The sequence below is a fragment of the Dendrobates tinctorius genome, unplaced genomic scaffold (genome assembly GCF_039654945.1).
Source record: "Dendrobates tinctorius isolate UK_male_01 unplaced genomic scaffold, ASM3965494v1 ptg000103l, whole genome shotgun sequence".
NCBI lineage: Eukaryota > Metazoa > Chordata > Amphibia > Anura > Dendrobatidae > Dendrobates > Dendrobates tinctorius.
Genome location: NW_027361771.1, coordinates 47885522 through 47909564, shown reverse-complemented (window position 1 = coordinate 47909564; position 24043 = coordinate 47885522). Strand labels below are relative to the sequence as shown.

The 24043-nt window shown below is 42.4% G+C and overlaps 1 protein-coding gene across 7 annotated transcripts in view; it reads right to left on the bottom strand.

The window, feature by feature from the left end:
- LOC141100151 (uncharacterized) overlaps positions 1-24043 on the bottom strand; it is an 80799-nt gene that overhangs the window by 8431 nt on the left and 48325 nt on the right. For all 7 annotated transcript variants that reach the window (XM_073588419.1, XM_073588421.1, XM_073588423.1 and 4 more), the window contains 2 exons: positions 14505-14631; positions 866-979 (listed from right to left, as the gene is read on the bottom strand). In XM_073588419.1, the coding sequence (XP_073444520.1) occupies positions 866-979; positions 14505-14631 (241 nt within the window). The remainder of the gene's footprint in view (positions 1-865; positions 980-14504; positions 14632-24043) is intronic.

Below are 24043 nucleotides of genomic sequence, written 5' to 3'. Positions count from 1 at the left end.
CTTCTCTGACCTCTTTTCCCCATATCCTGGGGTGAAGCAGCGATCTCCGGTGCCCCGCAGTGTCTACCGACTCCGGTGCAGCCTCCAGGGGTTATACTAGCCGTGCTGTGGGGACGAAACGGCTGAATGAAGCAGGTATATGCGGGAGCTCAGCGGGCACACGTCCTCCTCACATGCCGCTCAGGCCACGCCCCCCAGGACAACCCCTTTTAATCTGTACAATATAGAAGAATTTACTTTTAATCTATGGACAAACTGTCAACAGCATGGACTATATTTTAAAGAGGCGCTTTATTTTAGAGTTCATATTTAGCCACAAACATGAATTTTTAGCTAGTCTTATATAATGTTTTATTTTGATGCTGACTTTAAAGTACTGGGTGGTATTTTACCAATATGCCAGGTGAATACTTTTATAAAGTATATGTGCATGAATCTTTATTTTTTTTTATTTTTAGGTACTAGTATTATCTTTACACGCCTGTTGAATTTGTTAAGGAAAAATTACAGTTTGCATTACAGTAGGCAGAGAAAATATACAAATTCACTGAATATCATTCTTTAATGTGTAAGATCCCAAGTCTACGCTTTACCAATGACATACCGACAGGACAGCAGAGAGTAAGAGAGAGGTCTTCTCAGAAAATGGATGAAAAGGTTAAAACATCAATAAGGCAACGCTTCAGACTCCATTCAGTAGAGATGCTCTTTATAAGTAACTGCATCACTCATCAGTGGCTCTTGGCGCTACTCTATCCTTTCCTCATGTATACAGTGTTTAGACAGGAAAAAGGGCACACTAAAAGTTCAGCTTTAACGAACATCTTCCTGTGTAATAAAAATCTCATGTGGTGTTATTACTCACCTTTCTTGCTAAGTCCAGGAATGGGAGAATTTCCAAACTTCTTGGGGTATTTCGCGTAGAGATCTTCTCCTTGTTCAATCATCGTTATCAATGGGGGTTTAACAGTGATCCAACCTGTGTATAGTATATAAAAAAAGCAGTGAATGCCAGAATGTGTCACACCCACAAACCCTTATCAACAGTCTAGATCCAAACAACCACTTTTACCCACCTGACAATAAAGCAAAATAATCAATACTAATACTCTGCCCTAGAAATGGTCCAATCTATTCAAAGCAAGTTTTATCACAAACTCAAACAACTTGTAATTTGAAATGGCGCACCCTGAAGAAGTGAGGACGAAACGCGCGTTGGGGTGGAGGGACATGGCACAGGCTCCACACACATTATGAGTACAACCGGAGTATTCTTAGTGTTATATTTATTTTTATATTACTCATGGAGGGTTTGCTTGCTTCAGTAGATTGAGATTAGTGGCACTTTTGTATGAATTGCATTATGAGCCATGGATATTGCCAGGTTAGGTTTTTGTCATATGCAATCTAGATGCACATTGTTTTCCTACCTTTGCTGCAAATAATTTCCTCCAGTATGATGTATTTACAATACACTGCTCCTTTCAATCAGTTTTGGTATACTCAACCTGTGGAATTGATAATATGTGTGTTTAAAGGGGCCTGTAGCTTTATGTGTCTCTCATATCCGAGGTCACTTTTACTGTGCTCATTTTGCTTTTTGTTCTATTTTGTTTATTTTTATATTAAAAATGTAATATGTCATTTTAATTGATTTTTTTTAAATTGTGCTTTTTCTCATGACTCCCACTGGGTATCTTAGTGAAACAGACGGAATATTTTTGCAAGAAATAAGTATTTGATACAATAGCAAAACCAAACTTAATATTTGGTACAGAAATCTTTGTTTGCAATTACAACGGTCAGACGTTTCCTGTGGTTCCTGACCATGTTTGCACACACTACAGCAGGGGTTTTGTCCCAATCCTCCATACAGATCTCCAGATCTTTCAGGTTTCGGTGCTGTCTCTGGGCAACATGGAGTTTCCGCTCCCTCCAAAGATTTTCTATTGGGTTCAGGTCTGGAGCCTGGCTAGGCCACTCCAGGACCTTGAAATGCTTCTTATGGAGCCACTCCTTAGTGTCCCTGGCTGTGTGTTTTGAGTCACTGTCATGCTGAAGACCCAGCCACGACCTATCTTCAATGCCTTTACTGAATGAAGGAGGTTGTTAGCCAAAATCTCGCAATACATGACCCCGTCTATCCTCACTTCAATACAATGCAGTCATCCTCCTATCCCCTTTGCAGAAAAGCACCCCCAAAGTATGAGGTTTCCACCACCATACTTCACGGTTGGGACAGTGTTCTTGGGGTTGTACTCATCCATCTTCCTCCATACAGGGTGAGTGTAGTTAATACCAAAAAGTTCTATTTTGGACTATATGATCTTCTCCCATGCCTCCTCTGGATCATCCAGATGGGCCTGGACATGTGCTGTCGTGAGCAGGGGGACCTTGTGTGCCCTACAGGATTTTAATCCATGACGGTGTAGAGCGCTACTAACGGTAACGTTTGAGACTGTGGTCCTTATATTCTTATATGTATTTTTATCTTTTAGTGATAGTTATACCTATTTTCAAGCATAATACATCATGAGACTAAACACGACTGGCTACACTAATGCTGATATCACAATAGAAAATGGGTAGCCTCCTACTATTCCTTTTGTAAGATTTTTTTGTTTTAGTTTTTTGGGCGTTTGCCCATCTTTGTCACTAGTTGTGTTTTTTTTATATAGAATTCATAAAAGTAACATTTTAATTGAGTATACCATTCTGTTAGTCCCTTCTTATACATTTATTTACCATTGTATTAATTCACTTAGCGATTCCTATGGCTTGTTTTATTTTAATTTTTTATGCTCCCAGAGTTTAAAAATATCATTATTAATAAATAATAATGCCAGGGTCACATGGCCGTCGATTCTCTCATGCGGGAGAATTGTGCCGATTATGCAAACTACACGCGGCTCACACTCTGATCAGAGTTTGATCCCAGTATCGGTGCGCTGTGTTCAGGTCCTCTCACTGGGATAACATTGGGCTAAGTGATAAAACATTGCATAGCACTTGGCCGTATTATACAACAGTATGAGCGAGCCCTAACAATAATAACAACAACAACAACAACAATCAGCTATAGCAATGGGAGAACCCTTGGATGTTGGGTACGGGGGCCACGCTGTCATGTGCATGCTGATGGTGGTATTAATCTTACCGCTGCTCAGAGCCACCGGTGTTTCTCGTGCTGTCATGTGCACTCTGATGGTGGTATTAATCTTACCGACGATCACAGCCGCCGGTGTTTCTCGTGATGTCATGTGCACGCTGACGGTGGTATTAATCTTACCGCCAATCAGAGCTGCCGGTGTTTCTCGTGCTGTCATGTGCACGCTGACGGTGGTATTAATCTTACCGCCGATCAGAGCCGCCGGTGTTTCTCGTGCTGTCATGCACATATGCCGAACCCGAACAGTAAAACGGACTTCCTGGTGCCCGAGCAGTAGGTGTTCGGTACAGATCCTGAACTTTACTGTTCTGGTTTGCCCATCTCTAATCAGCTGGAAAACTCCTTAAATGGTTGTGGCTTAAAGTTGTCAAAGAACTCCATACAACTGATCATATCAGATGGGCTCAGCCTTTTGTTATGTTTTCATACTATCTACAGTCATTGGGCAATTAACGAGCCCCCTCCTCAAAAGTAAATTATCTAGTAAACGGAACCTACCACTAGATTCTGTCTCTAGACCAAAGCCTCCATGATCTACTGCCAGAAAACTTTTATAACCTATAGGTCGACTTCATGACTCTCCAACTGTATTCACACGTTGCGTTTTTTCAGCGTTTTTTTTATTCAAATTTTCAGGTGCATTTTACATTACCAGCAAAGTCTATGAGATTTCAGAAATCTCACACACACACAGCTTGGTTTTTTTGTCCTCAGCATTTTGTGCAACACCTTGGGTTTACAGAATAGAGCATGTCACTTCTTTCAGAGTTTTTCATCCATTGAAAGCAATGGGTGGTGCAAAAAAAAGCAGAAAAAAAAACATAGGTATCAGGTTTTGCTGTGTTTTTGGTGCCAAAACCTGATGAAGTAAATTCAAATTTGTTTTTTTATGCACTAAACTTTATCAGCATGCACTAGAGACAAATGTAGAATGACAAAAACGCAGCAAAAAACCCTCCAAAAACATTTCAAAAACTAAGCAAAACCTGCCTTTTTGAGGCAAGTTCATTAATGCCAAGAGAGCTGGTTTTGCCTGTTGAAAAAACGCAAAGTGTGAACACAGCCTTACAGTACCAGCAAATGCCATGAGATTTCAGAAAAGTTTTTGAAAGAAGCAGCATGTCACTTTTCAACATTTTTTTACCCATAGAAAGCAATGGGTAAGTGCAAAAAACACAGGTATCAGGTTTTGCTGTGTTTTTGGTGAAAAAACCTAAGCAAGTTTTTTTCCATGTGGTTTTGGTGGGCATTAGACTTTATCAACATGCACAAGAGGACAGCAAAAGCGCGGAGGTTTTTCTCCTTGGGTTTGGCCCCACATTCCTGTATAGGTATACACGGTCTACTTTGTCTCTATTGTTTGAGTTATCTACAATCTGATATATGATGATTTTGTGACTGTGTACATGGAACGGATGTTATGATTAGTCCCAATTTATCTTGCTATACCCTATATATACAGCATGAATAAGCCCTTGATGGTAATGTAACTTATCAATTGATAGCTTCAGATGACGACATGTTTTTTTTTCTGCATTAATCTATTTATGTGCGAATGTGGTGCTACCTTGTGGTTTCCCACTGCTTTACATGTTAATTAATTTGCGATTATATTAATACAAATTATAGATTTGGTTCATAAATATGGTTCTTTTGTTAACTTTTTTTCCTATATGATCTTCGAAAAATAAATGTGTAGGTATGAAGATACAGAAGCAGTACATGGGCGATTACTGCATGAATCCAGGGGCAATTTATAGACCACTAACGCCCATGATCAGTGAAAATGTTCCTTTTTTAGCCCATCCGCACCCCATAATACACCAGCAGGGCAATGAAGGGCTGGCCTTATTCATTGATTGTTCGTTCATTTCTGTTTGAAAATAATTCTTTGGTATAAAGAGTATATCCAGGCATTATATAAGAGATCAGATGTTAAAAAATAAAAAAAGAATTGCATAAAGATGGTTTAAAAAACAATAACAAAATAAAAAGGGTATGGCTGTAACCATAAGCCTAACATAATAATTTTGGTGTAGAAGTAATAATTAAAAAAAACAAAAAAAAACACAGGCCTCCATGCAGTTTAGAATATTATATTATATTGTGTGTATATTATACAGTTGTGGCCAAAAGTATTGACACCCCTGCAATTCTGTCAGATAATACTCAGTTTCTTCCTGAAAATGATTGCAAACACAAATTCTTTGGTATTATTATCTTCATTTAATTTGTCTTAAATGAAAAACACAAAAGAGAATGAAGCAAAAAGCAAAACATTGATCATTTCACACAGAACTCCAAAAATGGGCCAGACAAAAGTATTGGCACCCTCAGCCTAATACTTGGTTGCACAACCTTTAGCCAAAATAACTGCGACCAACCGCTTCCGGTAACCATCAATGAGTTTCTTACAATGCACTGCTGGAATTTTAGACCATTCTTCTTTGGCAAACTGCTCCAGGTCCCTGATATTTGAAGGGTGCCTTCTCCAAACTGCCATTTTTAGATCTCTCCACAGGTATTCTATGGGATTCAGGTCTGGACTCATTGCTGGCCACCTTAGAAGTCTCCAGTACTTTCTCTCAAACCATTTTCTAGTGCTTTTTGAAGTGTGTTTTGGGTCATTGTCCTGCTGGAAGACCCATGACCTCTGAGGGAGACCCAGCTTTCTCACACCGGGCCCTACATTATGCTTCAAAATTTGTTGGTAGTCTTCAGACTTCATAATGCCATGCACACGGTCAAGCAGTCCAGTGCCAGAGGCAGCAAAGCAACCCCAAATCAGGGAACATCCGCCATATTTTACTGTAGGGACCGTGTTCTTTTCTTTGAATGCCTCTTTTTTTCTCCTGTAAACTCTATGTTGATGCCTTTGCCCAAAAAGCTCTAATTTTGTCTCATCTGACCAAAGAGCATTCTTCCAAAACGTTTTAGGCTTTTTCAGGTAAGTTTTGGCAAACTTCAGCCTGGCTTTTTTATGTCTCGGGGTAAGAAGTGGGGTCTTCCTGGGTCTCCTACCATACAGTCCCTTTTCATTCAGACGCCGATGGATAGCACGGGTTGACACTGTTGTACCCTCGGACTGCAGGGCAGCTTGAACTTGTTTGGATGTTAGTCGAGGTTCTTTATCCAACATCCGCACAATCTTGCGTTGAAATCTCTTGTCAAGTTTTCTTTTCCGTCCACATCTAGGGAGGTTGGCCACAGTGCCATGGGCTTTAAACTTCTTGATGACACTGCGCACGGTAGACACAGGAACATTCAGGTCTTTGGAGATGGACTTGTAGCCTTGAGATTGCTCATGCTTCCTCACAATTTGGTTTCTCAAGTCCTCAGACAGTTCTTTGGTCTTCTTTCTTTTCTCCATGCTCAATGTGGTACACACAAGGACACAGGACAGAGGTTGAGTCAACTTTAATCCATGTCAACTGGCTGCAAGTGTGATTTAGTTATTGCCAACACCCGTTAGGTGCCACAGATAAGTTACAGGTGCTGTTAATTACACAAATTAGAGAAGCATTACATGATTTTTTGAACAGTGCCAATACTTTTGTCCACCCTATTTTTTATGTTTGGTGTGGAATTATATCCAATTTGGCTTTAGGACAAATCTTTTTGTGTTTTTTCATTTAAGACAAATTAAATGAAGACAATAACAACAAAGAATTTGTGTTTGCAATCATTTTCAGGAAGAAACCGAGTATTATCTGACACAATTGCAGGGGTGTCAATACTTTTGGCCACAACTGTAATATTTATATATATATATATATATATATATATATATATATATATATATATATATATATATATATATATATATATAATATATACAGTATATATATATATATATATATATATATATATATATATATATATATATATATATATATATATATATATATATTGTGAGGTGCCAAGGGGAGAGGTACTAGAAAACAGGTATGTTTCTCCCCGTTTCATTTCATATGTCTCCCTGTACTGATGATGAAGCCAGTTTATTTCACTGTAATCCAGTCCTGGTTTCCTTAGTGATCAGCATGGAAAGGACTGGTAGTTCCCCCTCCACTAATTCAATACAGGTTTTGGTTTCCTGACTGGTCCAGCTGATATAATCAGGAAGAGCTGGGATCTCTCAGTCTATCGTCTGCTGAGCTGGGAGCTGACACAGTAAGATAACATGGACTTGTTTGCTGTTATATAGGTTTATTTTGTAGTTAGCCTGCTATTGTTAGTTAGTGGCCAGACGGCCTTAGACGTTTTATTTCATGTTTGGCATGTGTAACATTGGATAACAAGTGTGCACAATAAATATGCCGTGTCCATATTGCTAGTCTGTTGAAGTGACTTCTTAGCCACACGCTTGTGCCAAAGCAAAGATCCCCAGCTGAGCTATCTATTCCCCACAAATGGTGTTTCGAATGCGGGCACTTGTGGCTGCTGGACTGTGACTGCAGAGAAAACGCTGTGTATGTCCTGGCTGAAAGCTTCTGCGCTTTTGAAGAGCCAAGAGTCCAGTAATATGGAGGAACTAGTGAAGCAGTTATTGAAAGCAAATGTGCAGCAACAGCAGACTAATGCTTGCTTCCAGAAGGCTCTGGAGCAGCAACACCAGATGCAGCAAGAGCAGTTGGAGGCAATAAAACGGGCCTTGGTTCGGCAACCCCGAGATGAGGGAGACCGTGCACAAAGCGCTGCTAGTGCGCAGAAAGCCGTACAGAAGACTTTGCTTAAAATGACCGCAGACGATGATGTGGAAGCATACCTCACCGTGTTTGAACGTATTGCAGAACGTGAGCACTTACCACTGGACAGATGGGCTGAGGTAGTTGCTCCATTTCTGAGCGGAGATCCACAAAAAGCCTATTACGATCTGAGTGGAGCGGATGCTATGGACTATATCAAACTCAAAGGCGAAATCCTGGCAAGGCTGGGAGTAAACACGTATGTACGTGCACAGAGGGTGCATTTATGGAATTTTGTGGAGCATCAGCCAGCCCGCTCACAAATGCATTATCTCATCCATCTAGTAAAAAAATGGCTGCAACCGGAGGCTTTAACGTCCGCACAGATGGTGGAGCGTGTTGTTCTAGACAAGTACCTGCGATCCTTACCCGCTAAGATCCAGAGGTGGGTTGGACAGGGTAACCCAACTACCGCTGACCAGTTGGTGAATATGGTCGAACGCTACAATGCTTCTGAAAGCCTACTCCAAGGGACGTTAGCACCCCACTGGCCCCCCAAGAAATCGCTGGAGAGTCCTGCGAAACCTACTCCATCTTCAAAAGAAGAGAACGTCACGATGAAGGGTAGCAGACCTACAAAGGACTATGGAGGTGGTACGGGCTCACATCAAGCCAGCAGACCTCGTCTGGGATCTCCATCGAGGAGACAAGGGCCTATACAATGTTGGCGATGTCGCGGGCTTGGCCATGTAGCAGCTAACTGCCCAATGACTACAGAGCCAATGGACTGTAATGCTATGAGGCGTCTTTCATTATATGTGCAGTCAGTCTGTGTGGCGGAGACCCTCACGGGAAATGAACAACACGTGTGCCATGTCGAGGTTGACGGTTATAGTGTGAATGCCGTCTTGGATTCCGGCAGTCAAGTAACTTTGGTACATGCCAGTTTGGTGGACTCTAGCGCCCTAACGAACTTAACCGTGGGCATTAGTTGCATCCATGGGGATACTAAGAACTACCCCACTGCCTGGGTTACTCTTGCCACGCCAGTAGGGACGAAAAGACATCAGGCGGCAGTCATAAAGTCTATGGGACACAGTGTAATCCTGGGGAGAGACTTTCCCTTATTTTGGGACTTGTGGAACTTCAAAAGTGGCATGAACCCTCTAGTTGAAGATAGTGCTCCGGAGCTAGCCCCTGAACCATTGCAGCAAGACGACGGAGAACTCATCTCAGAGGAAGTACTAGAATCTGTGGACTCTCCTCTGGCTGTGTATGCAGGCGAGGCAGACCAGCTAGAGGATGTTTTAGAAATGCCTGACCTTGAGGTGGCCCGTGGTAAGTTCGGGACCGCTCAGCACCAGGATCCCACTCTAGCAAGGGCGTGGGAAAACATAAAGGTCTCCGAGGGAAGACCATTGTACCCAGGGGCTCAAAACGAGTTCCCACACGTGGCGGTGCAGCAAGATATGTTGTATCACATAGACAAGGTGCGAGGGGTGGTGGTAGAACAACTAGTGGTACCTAAGTCCTTTCGCCAGGTAGTTTTGGAGTTGGCACATAAACATCCCTTGGGAGGACACCTGGCGGTAGAAAAGACAAAACACCGTATTCTGCAACGTTTCTTTTGGCCGGGTCTAGTGGGAGACGTGACCCAGTACTGTCGGTCATGTCCTACGTGTCAATTGACCGCACCTATGTCACATTTTAGAAGCCCCTTAGTGCCCTTACCAATAATAGAGGTGCCCTTCGAGAGGATAGCAATGGATATAGTCGGTCCATTAGTTAAATCTGCCAGGGGTCATCAGTACATTTTGGTAGTATTGGATTACGCCACGCGTTATCCCGAAGCAGTGCCCTTGCGGAATGCCAATGCGAAATCAATTTCAAAGGAGCTGGTTAATATGTTTTCCCGCACTGGCATTCCGAAAGAGATACTTACGGATCAAGGGACCCCCTTTATGTCTCGTATACTTAAGGATTTATGTAAACTGCTAAAAATCTCCCATTTGCGTACCTCAGTATATCACCCTCAGACTGATGGTTTGGTGGAGCGCTTTAACAAAACCCTAAAGGGAATGTTGAAAAGGGTGGTGGATAAGGACGGGAGAGATTGGGATGCCCTACTACCATACCTCCTGTTTGCTATACGTGAGGTACCCCAATCCTCCACAGGCTTTTCACCTTTTGAGTTGGTTTATGGGCGGTGTCCTAGAGGCCTGTTAGATATTGCCAAGGAGACTTGGGAACAAGAGGTAACTCCTTATCGCAGTGTAATTGAACACATAACACTTATGCAGGACCGAATTGCAGCAGTTATGCCAATAGTTAAAGAGTGTTTAGAGCGCGCACAACATGCCCAAAGCACGGTATACAACCGAGCGGCAAAAACACGAGTCTTTCAACCCGGAGACAGGGTGTTGGTATTGGTGCCTACCGTAGAGAATAAAATTTCTTGCGAAATGGCAGGGACCATACGAAGTGCTGGAACGAGTAGGTGAAGTAAATTATAAGATACACCAACCAGACAAGAGAAAGCCCGAACAAATATACCACATAAACTTGCTTAAGGCCTGGCGGGACAGGGAGAGTCTGGTGGCAGGAGCTGCCCTTGAGGATGGGCCTCGAGGGGCACCACCTTCTAAGGTAAAGGACCCCCAGGTAGCTCCGCCAGAAGTGGGTATTGCAGACACGCTATCCGAAAGGCAAAAACGAGAGACCAGGGAGTTCATACAGAGGAACGCAGATATTTTCTCGGAACTTCCTGGCCGGACTCACCTAATTAAACATGACATTATTACTCATCCACAGGCGTGGGTAAGGCTTAAACCATATCGAATTCCGGAGGCTCGGAGACAAGCCATTGCCCAGGAAGTGAAGATGTTAGAGCTCGGGGTCATTGAGGAGTCCCGGAGTGATTGGGCTAGCCCTATCGTACTGGTGCCCAAACCCGATGGGACTATCCGATTTTGTAACGATTTTCGGAAAGTAAACGAAGTATCGAAATTCGATGCCTACCCGATGCCAAGAGTCGATGAACTGATAGAGAAACTGGGTTCGGCTAGGTACATATCTACTATTGACTTAACAAAAGGTTATTGGCAGATTCCCCTCACGGAATCAGCCAAAGAGAAAACTGCCTTTGTTACGCCCCAGGGATTATTCCAGTACCGAGATATGTCATTTGGGTTGCATGGTGCCGCAGCCACCTTCCAACGTCTAATGGATATTGTCCTAAAACCCCATGGCCAGTATGCATCTGCTTACTTGGACGACATTATTATCTTTAGCAATGACTGGAACACACATTTGTCAAAAGTACAAGCCGTCTTAGACTCCTTAAAAACAGCTGGGTTGACTGCCAATCCCAAGAAATGTACGTTGGGATTGGAAGAGGCTCGCTATCTGGGATATAGCATAGGGAGAGGCGTCGTGAAGCCTCAAGCCAATAAAGTGGATGCTATTCAAAATTGGCCACGACCGGTAACCAAAAAACAGGTTGGAGCTTTTTTAGGGATCGTTGGTTATTATAGGCGGTTCATCAAACATTTTGCGACCATCGCAGCTCCTCTCACAGATCTTACTAAGGGGTCGAAATCTGTCACAATAAAGTGGAACGCAGAAGCAGAGGAGGCCTTTCAGCGATTGAAAACAGTCCTCTGTGACCAACCAGTGTTGGTTGCACCAGACTTTAAACGGGAGTTTATTGTCCAAACGGACGCCTCTGGGGTGGGCCTCGGCGCGGTTTTGTCTCAAGAAGTAAATGGCGAGGAACACCCAGTGGCCTATCTAAGCAGAAAGCTTACGAGAGCAGAAAAGAACTACAGTGTAGTTGAGCGGGAAGCCCTGGCTGTGAAATGGGCCCTGTGCACCTTGCGCTATTATTTACTAGGTCGCCAGTTTAGGCTAGTGACGGACCATTCGCCCCTAACATGGATGTCCCGGGCAAAAGAAGGCAATGCACGGGTGACACGCTGGTTCTTAGCATTACAAGGGTTTAAATTTTCCGTTGAGCACAGGGCGGGCACAGCGCACAGAAATGCAGATGCGTTGTCTAGAACGCACTGCTTGGTGACTCGTCGTGTCCGACCCCACGGGCTCGAACAGAGGAGGGGGGTGTGTGAGGTGCCAAGGGGAGAGGTACTAGAAAACAGGTATGTTTCTCCCCGTTTCATTTCATATGTCTCCCTGTACTGATGATGAAGCCAGTTTATTTCACTGTAATCCAGTCCTGGTTTCCTTAGTGATCAGCATGGAAAGGACTGGTAGTTCCCTCTCCACTAATTCAATACAGGTTTTGGTTTCCTGACTGGTCCAGCTGATATAATCAGGAAGAGCTGGGATCTCTCAGTCTATCGTCTGCTGAGCTGGGAGCTGACACAGTAAGATAACATGGACTTGTTTGCTGTTATATAGGTTTATTTTGTAGTTAGCCTGCTATTGTTAGTTAGTGGCCAGACGGCCTTAGACGTTTTATTTCATGTTTGGCATGTGTAACATTGGATAACAAGTGTGCACAATAAATATGCCGTGTCCATATTGCTAGTCTGCTGAAGTGACTTCATAGCCACACGCTTGTGCCAAAGCAAAGATCCCCAGCTGAGCTATATACATACATACATACATATACATATATACACACACATACACACACACACCTTGCGGAAGTATTCGGCCCCCTGGAACTTTTCAACCTTTTCCCACATATCATGCTTCAAACATAAAGATACCAAATGTAAATTTTTGGTGAAGAATCAACAACAAGTGGGACACAATTGTGAAGTTGAACGAAATTTATTGGTTATTTAAAATTTTTGTGGAGATCCAAAAACTGAAAAGTGGGGCGTGCAATATTATTCGGCCCCTTTAACTTAATACTTTGCTGCACCACTTTTTGCTGTGATCACAGCTGCAAGTCGCTTGGGGCATGTCTCTATCAGTTTTGTACATCAAGAGACTGAAATTCTTGCCCATTCTTCCTTGGCAAACAGCTAAAGCTCAGTGAGGTTTGATGGAGATCGTTTGTGAACAGCAGTTTTCAACTCTTTCCACAAATTCTCGATTGGATTCAGGTCTGGACTTTGACTTGGCCATTCTAACACCTGGATACGTTTATTTGTGAACCATTCCATTGTAGATTTTGCTATATGTTTGGGATCATTGTCTTGTTGGAAGACAAATCTCTGTCCCAGTCTCAGGTCTTTTGCAGACTCCCAACAGGTTTTCTTCAAGAACGGTCCTGTATTTGGCTCCATCCATCTTCCCATTAATTTTAACCATCTTCCCGGTCCCTGCTGAAAAGCAGGCCCAAACCATGATGCTGCCACCACCATGTTTGACAGTGGGGATGGTGTGTTCAGGGTGATGAGCTGTGTTGCCTTTACGACAAACATTGTTTGGCATTGTTGCCAAAAAGTTAGATTTTGGTTTAATCTGACCAGAACACCTTCTTCCACATGTTTGGTGTGTCTCCCAGGTGGCTTGTTGCAAACTTAAAATGACACTTTTTATGGATATCTTTGAGAAATGGCTTCCTTCTTGCCACTCTTCCATAAAGGCCAGATTTGTGCAGTGTACGAGTGATTGTTGTCCTATGGACAGACTGTCCCATCTCAGCTGTAGATCTATGAAGTTCATCCAGAGTGATCATGGGACTCTTGGCTGCATCTCTGATCAGTCTTCTCCTTGTTTGAGATGAAAGTTTAGAGGCACGGCCGGGTCTTGGTAGATTTGCAGTGGTATGATACTCCTTCCATTTCAATATGATCACTTGCACAGTGCTCCTTGGCATGTTTAAAGTTTGGAAATCATTTTGTAGCCAAATCCGGCTTTACACTTCTCCACAACATTATCACGGACCTGCCTGTTGTGTTCCTTGGTCTTCATGATTTTTCGGACTGACCTTCACTTCTTAAAGTAATGATGGCAACTGGTTTTTCTTCATTTAGCTGCTTTTTTCTTGCCACAATACAACTTCTAACAGTCTATTCAGTAGGACTATCAGCTGTGTTTTCACCAGACTTCTGCACAACACAACTGATGGTCCCAACCCCATTTATAAGGCAAGAAATCCCACTTATTAAACCTGACAGGGCACACCTGTGAAGTGAAAACCATTTCCGGTGACTACCTCTTGAAGCTCATCAAGAGAATGCCAAGAGTGTGCAAAGCAGTAATCAAAACAAAAGGTGGCTACTTTGAAGAACCTAAATATAAGACATATTTTCAGTTGTTTCACACTTTTTTGTATTTATAAAATTCCACATGTGTTAATTCATAGTTTTGATGCCTTCAGAGAGAATCTACAATTTTCATAGTCATGAAAAAGAAAACTCTTTGAATGAGGTGTGTCCAAACTTTTGGTCTGTACTATATGTATATACACACACACACACATATACACAAAAACTGTGTAGGTTCCTGTGGGTCCTTATTGGCAAATAAAGAGTCAACCCCCAAGGGATTAATGGAGGTAGAAGCATGCAGATAACTGAACCCTTATATTGGTTCCTGATTTAAGACCCTGGGACAACAAGCATCCGATCACGGACCACAATGCAAGGACTGGCCACGAGTCTCCTGACCCGAGCAAGAAAGCCTCATAGAAATATAAGAAGCGGTCATGCTCCATTCGGGAGATTTGTTACCTAGAGACTGAAGGGTGCGGTAATTCTTCACCATCATCTCAATGTAAAGGTCTTTGTCTTCTTCATTCAAACATTCCCACTCATCCTTGGAGAAGTAGATGGCGACATCGTCAAACTGAATCTGACCCTAAAAAGAAAGATTTCTGATCATTTTAGGTTCCACTTCACACAAATAAAGGAATAAATTTTGGTTTTCCCACTCTACTGTATAGTTCAGTGACAAATCTAGAGACATCGAATTGTGAAACGTCAGCTAAGATGCACAAAAAATAAGCCGTGATACAGCCCCATATTCCAGAAAAAAAATAAACCATTAAGGCTAAGTGCACACGTACCGGAACTCTCGCGGAAATTACCGCGAGAATTCCGGAATTCCAGTCCGCGGGAAAATCGCATTTTAAATTCCCGCGATTTTCCCGCGGAAAAACTAGCATTTTGCAAGCGTAATTAGCTTGCAAAATGCTAGCGTTTTCCAAGCGATCTGTAGCATCGCTTGGAGAACTGATTGACAGGTTGGTCACACTCGTCAAACATAGTGTTTGACGAGTGTGACCAACTTTTTACTACTGAGGCCGCCTATGCGACATCAGTAGTAAAATATAGAATGTAAAAAAAAAAAATAAAAAACGGTGTTATTCTCACCCTCCGACGTCCCGTGCATCCGTTCCCAGTAATCCTTTGCGAAAATGCCCGCGATGGCGTCAGTTCTCGCGGGATCGCGACGTCTCGCGGTGATTCGCGATGACGTCGCGTGAATGACCGCGAGACTTCGCGATCCCGCGAGAACGGACGTCATCGTGGGCATTTTCGCAAAGGACTACTGGGAACGAGAGCGTGAAGAGAAGCGGGAAGGCTGCGCGGGACGTCGGAGGGTGAGACTAACAATATTTTTTATTTTAAATTCTATTTTTTACAGGGATATGGTACCCAAAGCCAGGAGGACAGTCTCCTCTCCTCCGGACCGTGGGTACCATCCGCAATTGTTCTGCTTACTTTCCGCATGGTGTGCACAGCCACATGCGGGAAATAAGCGGAACAATGCATTCCTATGGGTGCGGGATCGCCGCGATTCCGCAAATTAATGAGCATGCTGCAGTTTTTACCGCAAAGCGATTCCGCCGCGGTAAAAACCGCAGAATTAGCACAGCATTGCGGAATCTCATAGGAATGCATGGGATGCTTATTTTTCGCGGCAAAATCGCGCGGTTAAAAACGCCGCGAAAAAAATGCAACGTGTGAACTCAGCCTAAGGGTCTCAGAAAATGGTGACATAAGCAAAATGTTATTTTCTTATAAATTTCCAATTTTTTTCCACCACTTAAAGGAAAAAAACCCTACATGTTTAGCATCTGCATACTTGTATTGACAGGTCGGTTTTACCATATAGTGAACACGGTAAATAGAAAACCTAAAAAACAATTGTGGAAGGCACTGTTTTTGCCATTTCAACACAGTTTGATTTTTTTCCAGGCTTACCACTACATCACTTGATAAAATGTCACTCAAAAGTACAATTTACCCCGCAAAAAACAAGTCCTTATACGGCTATATTGATGGAAAAATTAAAAAAAAAAAAAAAAAAAAAAAAAGATACGGCTCTTTGAATAACGGCAGGAAAAGATGAAAGAACGATTAGGCTCCATATTACGCAACTTATTACAGATCTAGCGTAGTCTACGGAATCTATATACAGTTGACTGAAAAAGTATTTGCCCCCCTTCCAGATTTCCTATTCTTTTGCAGATTTCTCACACTTAAATGTTTCAGATCACCAAACAAATTTGAACATTAGACAATGATAACACAAAATATAGTCTTTAAATGAAGGTCTTTATTACTAAGGGAAAAAGAAATCCAAACCCACAGGGCCCTGTGTGAAAAAGCGATTGACTCTCCCCCTCTCTTCCTTATCTCCTTAGTGACCATCAATACATTTTTTTTTACCTGCAATATAAGAGATTAGCATCCCCCAACAAGTAACAATATTCTATTTGTCAGCTGTACACTATAGTAAACAACTTGCTGCATCAGCCACAATCAGTTTTGGCACAGACTATGGTCGTTTAACCCCTTAAATGCTGCTGTCAATAGGGACTATGGCATCTAGGTGGTTCACAGAGTGAGGGGGCTTCCTCATTAACCCCATTTAACCCTGCGATCTTGATCGTGTGGTCCTGATGTTTACCATGGCAGTTCACGGACAAATAACGGCCTTAAAGTTTGCTGGTTATAGTGACCCATTCAAAAGCTATGTTCAAACTTTAGGTGGTAAAAATATACAATATTTTACGGATTCTAACATGCACTTCCCCCCCCCAAAATATGGGGGGGAAAATGGGGGTGCATCTTATAATGCGTATATACCTTACCAGTACCGTCGCTGCAGGATGGGATGAGGGGGTGCCCGGCGGTGCTGCTGGGATGTCTGCCGACATTTTGTGAAAGGCCAGAGCCCCCGCAGCTCCGGGGTTTCCTGTGTGGTGGACTCCGGGAAAATGGCCGCCGTGGGGGCGGCACATGCGCAGAAGGAGCTCTCGTCATCAAGATCTCGTGAGATGAGATCTCAGCGCTGAAATCTCATCTCCCGAGTTCTTGATGACGAGATCTCCATCTGCGCATGCACCACCCCCCGGCGTCCATTTTTCTGGAGTCCACCGCACAGGAAACCCCAGAACTGCAGGGGCTTTGGCCTTTCACAAAATGTAGGCAGAGTCCCTCGCAGCACCAGAGACCCCCGCAGCAGCAAAACCGGACACCCCCGCAGCACCTGCAGCGGTGCAATCCACATCGGACACACCCTCCTCCCAGCCTGCAGCATCACTCCACTCCTGCCTCCTCCAGCAGCGAAATTGTGACCCCGCTTCACCGCAGCAACCACCCTCCGGTAAGCAATAAAATGCATGGATTATAAGAAGCACCATCATTTTATTGAAAAAAATTTTATCCTCTCTTTCTCCTCAAAATTTGAGGTGCGTCATATAATCTGAAAAACACGGTACTTTTTCATTAGTGTCAAGCCATTTTGCATTAAGTCCTGAAAAGCAACTGAAGGGTTAATGAACTACCTGAAAGCAATTTTGAATACTTGAAGAGGTGCAGTCTTTAAAATAGTGTCACTTTTGGGGGTTTCCAATATATAGGACTCTCAAAAGTCTATTCTAAGCTGAACAGGTACCTAAAAAATACGTTTTGTGAATTTCCTTGAAAAAAATGAAAAATTACTTCTGCATTTTTAAACCTTCTAAAATGTTAACAAAATAAAAACATCTTACAAATGGTTCTGCTGTAAGGCAGAGACGAATGAAATGTCATTTATTAATGATTTGTGTGTGGTATCACCATTTGGATTAAAGGGATAATCATTCAAAGATTGAAAATTGATTTTTTAAATTTGTCAAATTTCGGATATTTTTATAAATAAATGCAATACATATGAACCTAATTTTACTATTACCATAAAGGGTCATGAAAAAAAAATCTAAAAATCAAAAGGGGATATGTTAAAGCATTCCAGAGTTATTACTACATAAAGGGACACATCAGATTTAAAAAAAAAAAAAAAAAAAAAAAAAAAAAAAAAGATTGGCCTGGTCACTAAGGGGTCAAAACATAAATTAACTGTGGTTCATCACATCTTTGGAAACAGAGTTCAATTTCCCTAGCTACACTCAGGCCTGATTACTGCCACACCAGTTCTCAATCACGAAATCACTTAAATAGGACCTGCCTGACAGAGTAAGTAGACTAAAATATCCTCATGTGCCTCAGTTAAAGTCAGTGTTCATGACTCCACCATTAGAAAGAGACTTTGCAAAAAATGGCCTGCATGGCAGGAGTTCCAAAACAAAAATCACTGCTGAGCAATAAGAACATAAAGGCTGGTCTCATTTTTGCCAGAAAACATCTTGACGATCTCCAAGACTTTTGGAAAAATACTCTGTGGACTGACGAGACAAATAGGTTGAGCTTTTTGGAAGGTGTATGTCCCATTATATCTGGGGTACAAGTAAGACCGTAGAAAAGGATCATCATTGTCACAAGTGTGTTACGCCAACCTGAGATATCTGGGGATAGAAGAACACTGCATATTGTGGATCGCAGATCTTGCATTGACCCTGTGTGTGTTTACATTCCATATTAACCCCTTTACCCCCAAGGGTGGTTTGCATGTTAATAACCAGGCCAATTTTTACAATTCTGACCACTGTCCCTTTATGAGGTAATAACTCTGGAACGCTTCCATGGATCCCAGTGATTCTGACACTGTTTTCTCATGACATATTGTACTTCATGATAGTGGTAAAATTTATTTGATATTACTTGCATTTGTGAAAGAAACGGAAATTTGGTGAAAATGTTGCAATTTTCCAAATTTGAATTTTCATGCCACGCCAGAGAGGCAACGGGAGATTAGGGAGGTTAATTAGTGGCTCAGGAATTGGTGTAGGAAGGAGGGGTTTGGGTTCCTGCAGAACTGGGCCGACTTCTCAGTTGGCTACAGGTTCTACGCTAGGGACGGGCTGCACCTCAATGGGGAGGGTGCAGCTGTGCTGGGGGAGGAAATGGCTAGAAGGTTGGAGGAGTGTTTAAACTAGGGACGGGGGGGAGGGTATTCCTTTTATAGGAGGGGAAGACAGTGCAGATAGAGACCTGGGCACAAATACTGACATTGGGGTGGAGGTGGCATGGGGGGTGGGGTTAGAACAGTTAATAATTTAAGAAAGAATAGAGGTACAGAAAGATACATAAAGTGCATGTATACTAATGCCAGAAGCCTCGCCAACAAAATGGAGGAATGGGAGTTAATGTTGTTGGAACATAATTATGACATGGTGGGGATATCTGAGACATGGCTGGACGAGAGCCATGACTGGGCGGTTAATTTACAGGGCTATAGTCTGTTCAGAAATGACCGTACAAATAAGTGAGGGGGAGGCGTGTGTTTATATGTAAAATCATCCTTAAAACCCATCCTTCGTGATAATATATATGAATCTAATGAAAATGTAGAGTCCCTGTGGGTAGAGATAAGGGGAGGGGGGAAAAATAATAAATTACTGATAGGGGTTTGTTATAAATCTCCAAAAATAATGGAAGCTACAGAGAATATCCTCATAAAGCAAATAGATGAAGCAGCGACTCAAGGAGAAGTCATTATTATGGGGGACTTCAACTACCCTGAAATACATTGGGGAACCGAAACCTGCAGTTCCAGCAAAGGTAATAGGTTCTTGACAACTATGAGAGACAATTACCTTTCACAACTGGTTCAGGACCCAACAAGAGGGGGGGCACTGCTAGACCTAATATTAACCAACAGGCCAGACCGCATATCAAATGTAAGGGTTGAGGGTCACTTGGGTAATAGTGATCACAAATTAATAAGTTTTCATGTATCCTTTAATAAGATGTGTAGTAGAGGGGTTACAAGGACACTAAACTTCAGGAAGGCAAATTTCCAACGGATGAGAGATGATCTTGGTGCAATTAACTGGGACAATATCCTGAGACATAAAAATACACAAAGAAAATGGGAGACGTTTATTAGCATCCAATAGGACCTGTGCACAATATACACTCACTGGCCACTTTATTAGGTACACCATGCTAGTAAGGGGTTGGACCCCCTTTTGCCTTCAGAACTGCCTCAATTCTTCGTGGCAGAGATTCAACAAGGTGCTGGAAGCATTCCTCAGAGATTTTGGACCATATTGACATGATGGCATCACACAGTTGGCGCAGATTTGTCGGCTGCACATCCCTGATGCGAATCTCCCGTTCCACCACATCCCAAAGATGCTCTATTGGATTGAGATCTGGTGACTGAGGAGGCCATTTGAGTACAGTAAACTCATTGTCATGTTCAAGAAACCAATCTGAGATGATTCGAGCTTTATGACATGGCGCATTATCCTGCTGAAAGTAGCCATCAGATGTTGGGTACATTGTGGTCATAAAGGGATGGACATGGTCAGCAACAATACTCAGGTAGGCTGTGGCGTTGCAACGATGCTCAATTGGTACCAAGGGGCCCAAAGAGTGCCCAGAAAAAATTCCCCACACCATGACACCACCACCACCAGCCTGAACCGTTGATACAAGGCAGGATGGATCCATGCTTTCATGTTGTTTACGCCAAATTCTGACCCTACCATCCGAATGTCGCAGCAGAAATCGAGACTCATCAGGCCAGGCAACGTTTTTCCAATCTTCTACTGTCCAATTTCGATGAGCTTGTGCAAATTGTAGCCTCAGTTTCCTGTTCTTAGCTGAGAGGAGTGGTACCCAGTGTGGTCTTCTGCTGCTGTAGCCCATCTGCCTCAAAGTTCGACGCACTGTGCGTTCAGAGATGCTCTTCTGCCTACCTTGGTTGTAACGGGTGGCAATTTGAGTCACTGTTGCCTTTCTATCAGCTCGAACCAGTCTGCCCATTCTCCTCTGACCTCTGGCATCAACATGGCATTTCCGGCCACAGAACTGCCGCTCACTGGATTTTTTTTCTTTTTCGGACCATTCTCTGTAAACCCTAGAGATGGTTGTGCGTGAAAATCCCAGTAGATCAGCAGTTTCTGAAATTCTCAGACCAGCCCTTCTGGCACCAACAATCATGCCACGTTTAAAGGCACTCAAATCACCTTTCTTCCCCATACTGATGCTCGGTTTGAACTGCAGGAGATTGTCTTGACCATGTCTACATGCCTAAATGCACTGAGTTGCCGCCATGTGATTGGCTGATTAGAAATTAAGTCTTAACACACAGTTGGACAGGTGTACCTAATAAAGTGGCCAGTGAGTGTATACCGTATGGGAATAAACATACGAGAAATAGGAGGAAACCACTATGGCTAAATAGAACTGTAAGGGGCGCAATAAGAGATAAAAATAAAGCATTTAGAGAATTAAAGCAAGTAGGTAGTGATGAGGCATTAAATAAATACAGAAGATTAAATAAATTCTGTAAAAAGCAAATCAAGACAGCAAAGATTGAGACAGAGAGACTCATTGCCAGAGAAAGTAAAAATAATCCCAAAATATTCTTTAACTACATAAATAGTAAGAAGCTAAAAAATGATAGTGTTGGTCCCCTTAAAAATAGTCTGGGTGAAATGGTGGATGAGGATGAGGAAAAAGCCAATATGCTAAATGACTTTTTTTCAACAGTATTTACACAAGAAAATCCCATGACGGATAACATGATCAGGGATAAAAATTCTCCATTAAATGTCACCTGCTTAACCCAGCAGGAAGTACGGCGGCGTCTACAAATCACTAAAATTGACAAATCCCCGGGCCCGGATGGGATACACCCCCGAGTACTGCAGGAATTAAGCACAGTCATAGATAGACCACTATTTTTAATCTTTAAAGATTCCATAATAACAGGGTCTGTACCACAGGACTGGCGTACAGCAAATGTGGTGCCAATATTCAAAAAGGGGACAAAAACTGAACTTGGAAATTATAGGCCAGTAAGTTTAACCTCAACTGTGGGTAAAATCCTGGAGGGTTTTCTAAGAGATACTATACTGGAGTATCTGGAGAAGAATAACCTTATGACCCAATATCAACATGGGTTTACAAGAGACCGTTCCTGTCAGACTAATCTGATAAGCTTTTATGAAGAGGTAAGTTCCGGACTGGACCAAGGGAATGCAGTGGACGTGGTGTACATGGACTTTTCAAAAGCTTTTGATACGGTGCCACACAAAAGGTTGATACATAAAATGAGAACAATGGGGATAGGGGAAAATATGTGTAGGTGGGTTAAGAGCTGGCTCAGGGATAGGAAACAAAGGGTGGTTATTAATGGAGCACACTCGGACTGGGTCACGGTTAGCAGTGGGGTACCACAGGGGTCAGTTTTGGGCCCGCTTCTTTTTAACATATTTATTAATGACCTTGTAGGGGGTATAGAGAGTAGAATTTCAATATTTGCAGATGACACTAAACTCTGCAGGGTAATTAATACAGAGGAGGACAATTTTATATTACAGGAGGATTTATGTAAACTAGAAGCTTGGGCTGATAAATGGCAAATGAGCTTTAATGGGGATAAATGTAAGGTCATGCACTTGGGTAGAACGAACAAGTTGTATAATTATGTGCTTAATTGTAAAACACTGGGCAAAACAGTCACTGAAAAAGACCTGGGTGTATGGGTGGACGACAAACTCACATTTAGTGGCCAGAGTCAAGCAGCTGCTGCAAAGGCAAATAAAATAATGGGATGCATTAAAAGAGGCATAGATGCTCATGAGGAGAACATAATTTTACCTCTATATAAGTCACTAGTGCGACCACACTTAGAATACTGTGTACAGTTCTGGTCTCCGGTGTATAAGAAAGACATAGCTGAACTGGAGAGGGTGCAGAGAAGAGCGACCAAGGTTATTAGGGAACTAGGGGGTCTGCAATACCAAGACAGGTTATTACACTTGGGGGTTATTTAGTTTGGAGAATCGAAGGCTTAGGGGTGATCTTATTACAATGTATAAATATATGTGGGGACAATACAAAGACCTTTCTAATGATCTTTTTACTCTTAGACCTGTGACGGGGACAAGGGGGCATCCTCTACGTCTGGAGGAAAGAAGGTTTAAGCATACTCACAGACGCGGATTCTTTACTGTAAGAGCAGTGAGACTATGGAACTCTCTGCCATATGATGTTGTAATGAGTGATTCACTACTAAAATTTAAGAAGGGACTGGATGCCTTTCTTGAAAAGTATAATATTACAGGGTATATACACTAGTCTCCTTAATATTGCGTTGATCCAGGGAGCTAGTCTGATTGCCGTATGTGGAGTCAGGAAGGAATTTTTTTCCCCAATGTGAAGCTTACTGTTGCCACATGGGTTTTTTTTGCCTTCCTCTGGATCAACATGTTAGGGCAAGTTAGGATAGGATATGGGTTGAACTAGATGGACTTAAAGTCTCCCTTCAACCTTAATTACTATGTTACTATGTTACTATGTTAAATCACAGATATGTCTCAAATACTTAAGTAACATTTCCCACATGTTTACTTTACATCAGCACAATTTTGGAACCAAAATATTTTTGTTATTACGTTATAAGGGTTAAAAGTTTAAACAGCGATTTCTCATTTTTACAACACCATTTTTTTTTCAGGGACCACATCACATTTGAAGTCACTTTGAGGGGTTTATCTCATAGAAAATACCCAAAAGATACACCATTTTAAAAACTGCACCCCTCAAGGTGCTCAAAACCACATTCAAGAAGTTTATTAACCCTTCAGGTGCTTCACAGGAATTTCTTTGAATGTTTAAAAAAAATGAACATTTGATTTTTTTTTCACAAAAAATTTACTTCGGATCCAGTTTTTTTTACTTTACCAAGGGTAACAGGAGAAATTGGACCACAAAAAGTTGTTGTTCAATTTCTCCTGAGTACGCTGATACCCCATATATGCAGGTAAACCACTGTTTGGGTGCATGGCAGAGCTCTGAAGGGAAGGAGCGGCGTTTTACTTTTTCAATGTACAATTGGCTGGAATAGAGATCAGACGCCATGT